General features: G+C 40.2%; 1 protein-coding gene across 1 annotated transcript in view; it reads right to left on the bottom strand.

Moving 5' to 3' along the window:
- LOC121622874 (transmembrane protein 132C-like) overlaps positions 1 to 13,270 on the bottom strand; it is a 149,239-nt gene that overhangs the window by 34,721 nt on the left and 101,248 nt on the right. The window contains exon 5 of the mRNA XM_041959921.1: positions 8,134 to 8,323. Within this exon, the coding sequence (XP_041815855.1) occupies positions 8,134 to 8,323 (190 nt within the window). The remainder of the gene's footprint in view (positions 1 to 8,133; positions 8,324 to 13,270) is intronic.

Here is a 13,270-nt window from a genome sequence, read left to right as displayed (position 1 = left end):
TTTTTCTTTGACTTATCTGTTTCCCTTCACTGCAGAGGACACAACGTCTTACTAATTCTGTTGCCTCAGTCTGTCACTATCTGTCAAATGCTGGTGCGGAGTCAATATGGAGAAAGTTGCATTTGGCCAAACTGTAATTATTCGAAACAAAGGCGCTCACCCGTGACCAAAAAACAAGCTAACGCTGAGCCTCCCGCTAATGCCCCTGATTATAATGCTATGGAACTGTGAGAACAAAGCAAATGTTATTGAGTTTGAAATGGAGTGGGTTTCAGAGGCTATGAATAAAATGCTAATGATAGCATTTGGGATGTACTGTAAAGAGCTATGGGGGCCACATTGGCTGTCTCTTCTAATGAGCCAACAGAGAGGCACAGCGCGGAAAGAGAAAGATCAAAAATTCATTGGAGGATGCAGTAAAAGTAGCGCACTCTCCATTGGCATGTTCTTTCAGGCTTGTTAATGAAATGCTTTTACTGTCTCTCTTCCCATCTACGTTGTTGGTTCTGGGTTGCACAATTTTATCTCTCTGATTGTCCCTTTAGAATCTGAAAAAGCAATGTCATATTAGGCAAGTACAAACAATGTACAGGCATTTGCCTTGGTGATAATGAGCAGGTATTCACAAATTGAGTTCAATGAGTTAATAATGCCACCGTAATGCATAAGACCTATCGTTAAGTAAGAGGAAAAGGCTACAGGGAGGTGGGTGGAGGCGGGGAGTGGTGTTATAAACTGAGCCAGAGAACTACTGAGAGTAACAGTCTCCCCTCCAGACACACTCCCATGCAAGAATTCTTCATCTTAATTTGGGCTGTCAACGAATATTCCAAATTCAAACATGTAGTCAACTTGTAAAAAAAACCCCAACAATAACCATACATTCGACTGTGGAAAAAAAAAAAAAGCAGCAGTACCGCGGTGGCTGTTCTTGCGTGGGCCTGGGCTGCTGCACTGAATGCACTGCGTGACGGACAGGTGTCACACAAGCAGAGTTTCCGTTATCCGGTAATCATTGTTTTTTCACAGGGAAAATCTGTTCCACATAGTTAAACCTGTGAAAGTAAATCTGAAGTTAGATATGAAAATATTCTGCCTCTACAGGCAGTTTTCCAATGCTTCTTCTCTGAAGTCCGCCCTCTCTCTCACTCCCCTCCCGATTCGATGAATTAAGGGTTTATTTTGAGAGTTGGTGAAAATTGTTGGAACAGTGAAAGATAGACGAAGATAGTTTTGGTGATTTTTATTCTCTTTCTGCCAAGCTCAAATGAAGTGTGTTTTGCAATAAAAAAAATGGCTGTTTCTGTGAATGGAGCCTGGTGGCTATGGTGCGAGCGACATAATGGCTGTTTTTGGTTGAACAAAATAGATCCTTCTCTTTGACACAAGGTCCATCTCTGCAGGGATTCTTTATAACCCACAACCTCACAGTAATTGATTGAAAAGGAATGTAGGTCAAGCTGATATGAGCGAATAATTCAAAAGCACGGTGTAAGATATTATTTTCTTTGTTTATTGTGTAGCTATGTAGATCTTGTTTATGTTGAGTAAATACTGTAAACCTGGATAAGTAATATGTCTCTTGCTGAGTCCCCATAATGTCCTCTTCTTAAATCAATTCACTTTTCAGTCTGTTTCCCATACAAATCAACTTGTTCTTCAGAATTTTCCAACATAACATGTCATTTCCTGATGCAGCAGTCTCTTATTCTGTTCTGTTTGAAGATAAAGATCCGTTAAATATTCCTAGAAACAAGAGAAAGTGCTTTGAGAACAAGTGTAATTATCTCATCTCAATGCCAGGAGCCTTCTCTCATTGCTCTCATTTTCAGAAAAAAATCAAGTTTAAACCGAATGTTAAATTACCCGTTAAGACGAATGATTTCTGCAGTTATTCAGCATTGATCTAGCATTCTAAAATACCCAGTCTAGCCACAAAAGACAGAATTGTGTGTCATCGATTAGACTACAATACAAATTATTTTATTATCCTGGAAAAGGAGCTGTTCTGAAATGACGGCCCTTGTACACTGCTGCAGGATGAATGTGCTGATCTTTCTTGCTTTATGCAGTGATTGCAGTTGTCAGGAGGACGAATGTTTGGGTTTAGGAAATAAACCTCTGTTAGCAACTTATTTGGGAGGTTAGTCCTGGACCGGCCAAACTTTACTCACCATTTTGTTCTGTCTGAAGCTGCTGTCAAATCAAGACGGCAATAATTCCTGCATTTCATGTTTGGCAGACTGTGCGAGTGTGTGCATGTGTGTGCTTCTCTGTAGGAGTGGAGGCCAGAAGGCATCAGAGCGAGATGAGAGTTTTATGGAACAGAGGTGTCTGGCATTCTGCACACAGACGAGCACTGTTGAGTGCCAGCAGTGATCGGTGCCTACGTTCAACTTCTGCTGCAAAGGTGGAGATTGATGTGAACTACTAACACCCAGTTTAATCAAACAATTTGTCGACTTATCTGCCTTTAAAACATACTTACAATACAGTGCATTTGATGGAAGGTCAAAAAAATATTGTATGAATGCTACTAAGATGAACACAGTCGCAGAAGAATGTAGCACAGTTAGCATCATGAGATAAAAAGGCAACAACAAATTGTCATACATGGAGCAGTGAAAATGTCATCCACAGGCCGTAAAGTCTGAGTCTAAATTTACAATTTACTGAAGTCGCCACCCGTGAATGATCACTAACAAAAGAGGAGAGCATCTGCAACCACAGCAAAAGCTGTTTTTGGGGTTTCACTGTATTCTGCCAGACAGATGGATACAACAGCAGAAATTTTGCTTATACAAAAGGCTGCTGTTTTGAGACGTGCCTTCATTGCTGCAGTGTTAGATTTAAAGGTAGGTAAGGTTTAACCTTACAAGGAAGGGAGTAAAGTCACTTTTTCTTGGCCACAAGTCCCAAAGTACAAAAGTACAGAAGCAAAGTTGTGACAATGAAAAATTGTAACTGACTCTAACGTGGAGAAAGTTCACAGAAATGTTGGACAAACTTCAGGGCAACGCTTGAATTTAAATTGTCTAACTTTTAGTGAACTTTTTTTTTTGCAGAATCTTCCCACGTCAAGAAAATTCAGTCAGAACATCCCATCCTCCCTTCATGGGCTTCCAGTTCATTTCAGATACCACTTTAGTGTACTTCTGATGGCTCTGCACTGCATATAAACCTCCTCAAACCCCCAGATGACAGGTCTTTATGTATGCCAACAGCCAGAAGAGATCTTTCTCTTTGCACAATCACTCTCTTGAGGCTAGAGAGCCATGCTTGACTGATGTTTTGATGTTCCTCTGATAGACCTGTTTATTTCCACAATCATTTGGTCAGTCTTACACACCATTAGGAAAGTGACCCAGTTGGTCAGCAGTCATTTGTGTGAGTTCACAGATGTTTGTCTGAGCGAAAGTAAGTAAATACGGTGGTCTGCCATGTTGTACTGGAGCTTTGTTTGCAGCTGTGCGGCGTTGCTGTTCCTTGTTCCTGCTCTCGATGAACCAGATAGACATTTTGCTGGTTTTGCGTTCTGTTAACTTATTGATATGCTGTATTTACTGGCCACTTTTAGCCCACTCTGCACTCCATGAATAAGCCTGCAAACTTTCTAAGACGTTTCAGCAATAAAGTTGGTGATTAAATGTTCAAATCAATGTTCAAATCATTACAACACTAAAGATAATTGGGAGTCTAATCTGGTCTCGAGACGTATTTTGGAGACCTTATCTAGATGGTTTTATCAATCTTAGTTTGGATTTTAGTACTGTTATTGCACAGTATTTTGTCCTTTGTTATCATTGTTGTTGCCTGTGCTTTTATGTTGCTCCATTTTAAAAAAATATAAGTGATTATCATTTTCATTATTAACATCATTAGGTTGTGTTGTCTTTCTTCTATTTATATCAAGTTGTCAAGGAGAGTCCTCTCAATGCAACGTTTCGACACCTTCTTGATTACATTTTCCTGCACACCTGTCTACACGGCGTGCACTGCACAACACTTGGCTTTCCTATTTATTAAGTGGAAAAGTCATTCCAACATTGACAAAGAAAGCTGTTCACTTTTAAAAAGGCATTAAAAGTTGAGAAATATAGTCAAAGTCTCAAGGCTACTCTACTGGCCAGAAACCATAAATCAGCGGTAAACTGCTGCCTCACCAAATTGCCTTAATGAAAGTTTATGGAGTGCTCCAAGGCATTAGATTTTTACGTGGCCACTATCACCGAGGAAAATTAAACTATTCTTATCTCTTTGCAGCATACCGAATGGTTTTCCTTTCATTTTGGAAAAACAATTTACATAGTCATTATCATAATACAATTAGCAATCTGAAGCCACTTGCCAATTCATCCATGTTTGGACTGTCTAAATCCAAACTCAATTAACTTCTCAGTCCGCAAACTCTGAGAGCGGTATTAACCGCTCTCAGATTACTGACAATTAAAAAGGGCATGCTTTGAGTTAAAAGTACTTGGGCTTGGCTTTTTTAAGGGACCAGTGCATAATAATAATTTGTCACATATTATTAATCACTACTGAAAAAGAGTCTAAATGCTTTTAACAGGTCTGTTCCATGCAGAGGTCAAAGGCTCACAGCAAGGGACTGTTCTCAACCAGCTGTGTGGTTAGAAGCTAAGAAGCTCTTGGCAAAGAACAGAAGATAGTTCTTAGGCAAAGTGATATCCGTTGTTAGTCATTGAGAGGATTATCCTGCTTGTGTGATGAATATCCAATATGCAGTATAATAACTGTATGTTCACATTGTGGAAAAACACAAGTTTTTAAATAGATACCTTTTGCTTGTTCGCCATATTTTTTTACTCGGATAAAAGTTAAAGTCATTGCATCGCAACAAGTGGAAGAGACCGTTGCCAAGTAAAAAATGATCATCCTTGTAAATATCAGATGTAATGTGGGTGTTTAACATTTACTTTGTTTCACTGTTTAGCTCATTCTGTCAAACTCTGAGGCTGAATTCATTTTCTGTCCATTTGCTTTCTGTTGCTTCTACAGTTGGGAAGTTGGAAAGTATTAGGACACATTTTTGTATTGCGTTGGCTCTGGACTCGAGCACACTGGATTTGACATGAAACAATGACTATAATATGCAGTCTCAGCTTTAATTTGAGAGGGTTTATATCCACATCAATGACTTCTGAAGCCTATGACTGCAGAACATCAGAAGACATTGGTGTCCTCTGTGTTGATGCTCTGTGTTTCGCTTTTCAGCCTCAGTCTGGTCTTCAGCAAGTGAAAAACATGCTCAGTTGGATTTGGGAGAGCTGACTAACTCAGCCAGTCAAGAGCATCCCAGTGTTGTTTTGTCCGAATGTTTTGGACCATTGTTCTGTCGTATTTTCTGAAATTGGGCTACCACACACACCCTCAAATGCTCTGTAAGATGAAGCTCAGCACTTTAATTTTTACATTTTTACATTTCAAACCCAGTGTGCTTGAATGGAACCAAAGAAATTAAGGACACTAAATACCTTCTGGCTGCAGTCTGTATTTTTTCGGAGAGGTCTTCACAGGTCCACTTGCTTCCTAATAACCAAGACCTGACCCAAATTATATGTATTTAATTGGGTTAGTTGGGTCCCGTTGAGTTGCTGCAATGGGACTCAGCTATCCCTGAAGTGGAATGTAGCTAAGGGCATTTATTTCAAGTATTGTACTTAAGTACAAATCTGAGGTATTTGTACTTTTCTTATATGCTTTCTTTTCATATGACTTTATACTTCTACTCCACTACAGTTACTAGTTGCTTTATGAATTAAGATTCTGCAAACAAAACATATGAAGATTATGAAATGTGATTTTTTTTTTGTTACAGATTAAACTCCATAATATAGACAAGAAGAGCTGAATCAATTATTTGATTAGAATCAGTTAATTCAACTGACTGCAAATTACTTTCCTGGCAACTATTTTGATAATCGTCATTATAAAAGTCATTTTCCTGTACTAAACATTTTATTGTTCCCGCTTCTCAAATGTGAGGATTTTCATCTTTTCTTTCAGTAATTTTAATTTTTTGGTGCAAAATAAGCATTGTGAAGATGCCACTTCAGGCTCTGGATAATTGTGGCATTTCTCACTATTTTTTTTAATTTTTACAAACTAAACAATCAATTGGTTGATCAAGAATATAATCAGGAAATTTATCCATTTTGAAAATAATCTTTAGTTGCAGTCCTTTACAAAATATTTGTTCCACCTCAACCAGCTATAGCAGCAAAATGTTGCTTACAAATTAGATTAATAATTATCTGACAATAAAATATTTAATAGTATATTTTATATTTTCTGATTTGAATACTTTTACTTGTAGCAAAGTACATTTGCCTGATTGTACTCACATACTTTTACTTGCGTATCATTTTCAAAGCAGGGAATGTAATGGAGTATTTTACAGTGCTGTGTTCATACTTTAATTTATGGTAAGCAAACAATCTGAATACTTCCTCCATGACAGCGCAGGTCTCAAATGTGTGTGTCAATGTCCAACACCTACGTGGGTCTGACCTGCTCTGATGTGTCTCGTAATCATCACAGAAGAAAAATGTGATTCTTGAGGCAAGATGGAGAGTTTGAACTGTGAAGTGCAGGAAAAATGACATGTAATTTCACTCTTTTCCTGCTTCATTGGTGTTCCCTTCACATATTGATAATAGCTGTCCTCAGCTCTATCCGTACCAAATCTGTCTGCCGGTCCTTTTTGGATCATGTCTTTTTTTTTTAAGAAAATCAATTTATGCATGTATGGTCTGGGTTGGTTTTCCATTCGTTCATTTCTAATTGGTCTCTGGTGCACTCCAAAACATCCAAGTTTAAGTTAAACGTTAGACTTTGAACAGATGGACCACTTGTGCACTATTGCTTCTCTGTGTTGATTTAGAAGGATGATGGGGTTGCTGTGAAGGACCTGCCCAGTATTTTGAAAATAACACATGCCATCCAGCCAATCAGAGTAAAGAATTGTCCCTGGACATGCTATAATCCTGCCACAAACCTCTTACCATTCCTGCGAAATTAGCCTAAAACGCCTATCCAAGGCGTACCCAAAGCAAGCTGAAGGCTGTTGAACCATTTGGAGTACATGGTTTTGGTCTCTGAAATAAAAGATATATCCTCAACAGTCAGAATCACTCTAAGTGCTGCTGGCATTGAGTAATAGGAGTGTTTTTTTTTTTTTTTTGCAAATAGATGCCTACTGACTACTATATCTGGCCCTTATTAGCTATAATAGAGATATGTACTGTAGATATAATGCAGCATGATGCCGTACCTTAGTTCATGTTCAATAAAAATAGATAATAGCACAGAAACTGAATATTTTACATATGTTTTTCTAATAGTATGTCTAGGCATTCTCCAATTTATTATATTTATCTCTATTATTCTCTATTACATACTTATTTCTTCTATACTTATTTCTATTTTGTTTCTCTAAAGTCATATTTAGGCTACGTATCTTTATATAGAGGCAATTGACCATTTTTATCATTTCAAACCCTGTGTAATAATGGAAGTATATTCAGTTTGCACAGAATTCCTTAGTTTTGCTGTTTCATTGTCTAAAGACAACACCAGTCTTCTCCCCAGTTGTTTGCAATCGGCTCGATCTTTAGACAAAAGAAGAGACAAGGCTGTGCATTTTCTCATTGGCTATTGGACAAGTGAGGTGTTATGCGGGGTCAGGGTGTGGCAGCCATCTTGGGACCAAGATGTTGCCTTTGGGTGCATTCTTACTGGAGTCATAATGGAGTTCAAGAGTAATTATACCGTGGTATCAATCACTGAATTACTATGAGACTTCATTGGTGATTTGCTTGATTTTTTAATTAGTTGTTTGATGTTGGCACTGATTGTAACCGCTGTTGTGATTGTATCTTGAAATGGTTTGCCTCAGTCGATTCACTCAAATCTTAGCTTTCCAACGATGTGTGGTACGAGTACAAGGTTAAAGGCAGAGTTGTGTCAGTAGACGTGTAGACCATAAACGGGCTGTTGGAGTGCTCAGGGGCTTTAGTCTGCATTAATAGTGATTTCAACGCTTGGAGACGCACAAATGTCTGCATGCACACAAGCTTCCAACTTCCACAGCTCAACCCCCCCCCTCCTCACCATGGCCAGTGGCACAATGCCACCCAGGTCCTGTGGCGCCAGGCGGATGAGGGTCGGCACCTCGCTGGTCAGGGTGCGGGTGAGTGGATACTCCACCTGCCACGTCACCTCCCTTCCCCCCTGGATTACCATCAGCCCGTTCACCTCCAGGTCCACCTGCAGCACTCGCTGGTAGCCCGCTGCCTCCACTCTGCAAGGGGAGAGAGGGAGAAGAAGTGTGTCAGGAGTGGATTTAGATAAAAGAGGAGGACAGGAAACAGGGGGGAAGAAAGATAGGTGGCAACTGGAAAGGATAACAAGACAGAAATAAAGTGGGAGTCAAAAGAGATGAGGGAGCAGCAGGGAAATAAATGAGGGTATAGGGAGGAAAAAGCAAAAATAAGACCATGTGTACACAGCAGAGAGTGAGACTATGAACGAAGGGAAGGGAACATGAGAAAGTGAGTGAGAAGAGAAGGCAGACGGGATGAGGAAAAAATAGAGCAGAGACAGGGAAGGGAAATCAGGTTAAGAGAGAGGGAAAGCAGAAGAGAAATTGTTCTTTATCGTCCATTAACAGGAGTGTTTGGTGTTGGAGGGGAGGAGGACTGATATCCAGCCACTGAGAATTAATTGCACATTTTAATCAGGTGAAAAGAAAACATGTAAAACAAATATTTTAGAAGTGGAGGGTGCTTCTGCTGTCACATGCAGATGCTGCATAAGGATATGCTGCTTTTTCCTAAAATATAAGTTTCCCTCATCTCACTATCTGATATGAAACTAATCGCAGCACTATTGAAATTCATTCTCACATCCGCTCAGAACCACGATGTTGGGGAGAAAAAAAAAAGAAGAAAAAAAAAAGCAATTTATTTTTCCCTCTTTGCAATATGGAGCTTCTCTTGCAGAGATTGCCAGGGCCGAGCAAATCATTTTCTCTCAGCTGATGGAGATGCAAACAAAGCAGGAAAAACAATGAATGCAAAAATAAAATCCTCCAACCTTATTTGATTTGCTGAACGTTAGGTTTGATCAAGCTGCTGCTTCTCCCTCAGGTGTTCTTTGTCACAGTCAAAGCTCGACGCAACACCTTTTCCAACGACCACACACACAGATGCATGCTGTCTTGAAAAATACAATTCACACTTCCAGAAGACGCCCACAAAAAGCCAGTTCGAAGAAGCAGTAGATGTGCTGTTGAAGTATGAAGTTCTTTTCAACCTATACCCTACTCTTTTTATTTTTGTCCCGAGCAGTATGTTTGTTGTCAGACAATTAAAACAAGGCTGGAAAGAGCCCAAATTGAGCATGAGGATGGGGGTGCTGGGGGTAAGATCCAAGGTTTTCCTTGAACATATTCTGGCCAAGCCTGTATTTAAAACTCCCCCAACTCCCCCTCATGTGTTCGCACTTCAGACGCTAGCCTCACTTCAAAGTGCAGATTTAAGGACCTACGCTAGCAGAAAAATATAAAGGGAGAACGGTCTTGGACGCCGAAAATCAGTGTGGATGAAAACAGCTTGAGTAGCAATTCTGGTTCAGGCGGAAAAGCTGTTGGTAATATTCTGAGTTATACTTAATGTTTCCAAATGCCAGTGAGAAGCTTTGGCTCGGGGTGATCACAGGTGAATATCGGTGTGAATCTGGACACACAGCGAGCGCTGTTGAGGTGCAGTTCTGTTTGAGCACAGAGGAATTATACAGGTATACTGAGGTGTAGTGCAGCACAGTTGGTGGTGGTTCTTTGTGATATTGTTCACACTGTGGGAAATCCTCCTGTGACTTTCTATCCCAATTTTTGCCTCAGATTTTTCAAGTTGCATTTAAAGATAAGATAAGCAATGAATTTATTCTCCAAACACAATCTTTTCTTGTATAGAGATCCATTGTTGTCTGAAACCGTTAAAAAACACAGAAATCCATCACATCGCTGCACTGCGTGACATTGTTCTTCATTCTGATAAACAATGGGCACTGAAATTATTTTCAGTCAATGTCACATTCGTCCTGCAGTCTTAGCTTCTCAGTAGAGCACCAAATGTGTAGTAATCTGCTGCAGAAAATAGTCCCCAACACATAATATTCACCCTTGTTTGAAAAACTACAGTACCCAGCTGTTTAAGGAAATCACTGAGCTCTTTTAAAATATTAAACTAAATATTTTTATACCTGAAGATTTCCATCTTCAGTAGGAAAAAAATGTTCATGGGCACATTACATTTACGCTTATTTATGTTGGGAACTGACCTTTTTTTACTGTACAAACATCCATTTCAAAAGCTGCAAAGGGATTTCTAAAAACATTGAAAATCATTGCCGGATATTCCTGCAAAATGAATTGAGATGACATGTCCGAGAAAAAACGCCATGGCTGAACCAATGCAAACACAAATGTTTTCACGTGTAGGCTTGTTTTCGCCCTTTCAAATTCATTTCCTTTTCATCCAATTTAAGTATGAAAAAGAAATCAGTGGAACTGCTAAGAGCAAACCTGTCAACCCATACTGCAGATTGTGCTTCCAAATGCTAACCTGTATTCACTGATTTGACCTGACCAACACACACACTTTTAGGTGTGTGGCTGTGCGTGCCTGAAGTCCATCCATCAGTTTCAGTTTCTCTCTCAGACAGAAAAGTGCAGCAGATCCGCAGTGAGATCTCCTCCTCTCCCCGACAACACGCCGAGCTCTGGGGTAGCGACTGCAGTGATTATGTGGTTTACGCTTATGGTGTACAATTACAGCCAAATCAATTATCTGCCCCAGACAGTTGTGCTTTACAATGGCTCTGCACACAATCAGGCCTTTAGTACTGAACACTACAACACAACTCCCCTTCACTCCCTATTCATGTCTTTTCCCGTGTTGTCTTTATTATTGTCTAATTTTTCCCGATCCTGCTCCTCTTTTTTGTCATCTCCTTTTCTCCGCCTCTTTCACTTAATCTGCTCATCTGCAGTGTTACGTCTCTCCCAATAGAGGGCAGTTTGCTCTCTCACCCCCTTCAACCAGCCTGTGTTTGGGATGATGAATGTCTGTGGCCCACCGGTTGGAGAGGTCAGCCCGCTTCCTCCATGTCTCATTAGAATCATAACTGCACTGTGCGCCCTTTTCGCAGTGCCATTACCATACAATTCAATACACTCGCTGGCAACTATCACTTCTGCTGCCCCGACTCATGGACGGGGATGAGAGCAGGAGGTGGACGCAGAGACAAAACACAGAGCGGAAACGGGGTTAAAAGGGATGCAATAAAAGTTAAATGTCTACTGGGATTACAAAACTGACTGTACCGCTCAAACACCGAAGAGTGGCAAAGCCCCAACATCGTAGTTTGTTGTGCTAAAATGAGGTGTAAAATCGGTCATGTCATTTTGAGGAGGCTTTTGAGGGATCTCCATTTGTCAGTCCCATTGTTGGGTGTGAAAGCCCAAACAGAACAAGGTAAAAGAATCCACTCAGAGGGAAATATGCGCACTCTTTGAATTCTGTAAGATACATTTCAAACACGCCCGTGCAGTAACAAAGGGGCTCTGTGCGGAATAGAAGCGATATACACATACACAACAAAAACGAAAAAGAAATTCCTTTTGTTCGGAAACAGGAAAATAAAAGTGGAGCTAAGGAACACAAAAGCCCTGTTAAACATGCAGCCATGTTTTCCTTCTGTGGATATCTGGCTCTGAGAAAGGTAGTGAAAGAAAAGTCTGCTGTCTCTTTTGGAGACCCGAGGGGGTTCCTTTCATGCGCAGCAGTGATTTGGTTAGCACTGACAACAATGATACATCAAAGACCCAAATCTATTTCCACACAGCGAATCGACAGCGAGTCCAACAATAGGAGGAGAGGGGCTGAGGCGGTTTGTGTGTCTGTACAGGATGTGTTTGCGAGATTAATACCTTAAACAGCTCCATTCAGGTAAAAGTTGATATACTTTTGCCCATTATGGGAGCCAGAAGACCATGGGATTTACTTCATGGCCAACATGTCCAATTCGTTTTCTCAGCCAGCGTGAGGACGTGCTGTAAATCAGCTTGCTGGCTGAAAAAAGTTGGCCATGACTACACTTTTCGTGCGGTCTGATTTCTGTGGTGGATGCTCCTGCCGATAAGAATTTGTTTGTTTGATGCGCTGTGGATGGGATGTTTGTCACCCTGTGCGCACAGTTTTCCATATGTGTGCAGACTGTGAGTCAGCATTGTAAGAAAGATGTGTTAAGAGGCATACAAGTAATTCCTGGCCAACATGCAATGCCTGAAGACATTTTTTTCTCTTTAATATAATTCACTCTTTGTGGCTGTTAAACCCTCTGGGCGCTTTGCTGTAGCCTGATGCATGCTGCTTTTGGCAAATCTTGATATTTTCCACCAGGTATGTTTGTTTTTGTTTTAAATTTGAGTCTGAAAATAACAAATTTGTCATTATAAGTTAGTTGTCTTGTCTAGTAGATGTTAGAAAATAGTGAACAATGCGCTTCACAGTTTCCTTGAACTGAAAGTGACATCTTGAAATTGCTTGTTTTTTCCAAGCTAGGATTGCCACCTCGCTACTGTCTGCCTCCGCCAACCAGTCAAGCTGCAGTTTACGTTCATGTCTGTCCAGGCTCATATATAGAGAAAAGACTTTGAGGAATTTAATAAAAGGTGCTACTGTAATTATTCACAGGTGTATCTGTGAATATTCACAGGTGTTCCTGTGAATTATTCCCAGTGAGAAGCTGTTTTCACTTGGAAACTATTTTTACAGAGGTGTACAGAGGAGCTTCATCACTTGGTGCAACAACAATCACCAGAAGCTCAATATCAGCTAAACCAGTGTGAAATATGGATGTTGCTGCAAAGAAGCTACAGACTGTAAAACATGGACACACACATTTTCAGCCCGGCTGCACAGACCATCTATACCATCACCACAGTTTCAATGTGGACACCCAAGATTAGTGTCACCAATTCAGCGTCTGACCAAATGCAAAATATGGCCACAATCTCCCCTTCTGTTCCTGAGTTATTGTGCTGAATAATGACCAGAAGAGTGATGTCACAGTGAAGCTGACCTTTGACCCTTTTGGAGATAAAATGTCATCACATTCATTCATCATTTTATCCTGTGAGACATTTGGGTGAAATAATGATTAAGTGTATGGATGCTTGAGTTAT

The sequence above is a fragment of the Chelmon rostratus genome, chromosome 19 (assembly GCF_017976325.1).
Source record: "Chelmon rostratus isolate fCheRos1 chromosome 19, fCheRos1.pri, whole genome shotgun sequence".
Classification (NCBI taxonomy): Eukaryota; Metazoa; Chordata; class Actinopteri; order Chaetodontiformes; family Chaetodontidae; genus Chelmon; species Chelmon rostratus.
The sequence above is the reverse complement of the archived record's forward strand: the minus strand, read 5'-3'. Positions and strand labels throughout refer to the sequence as shown.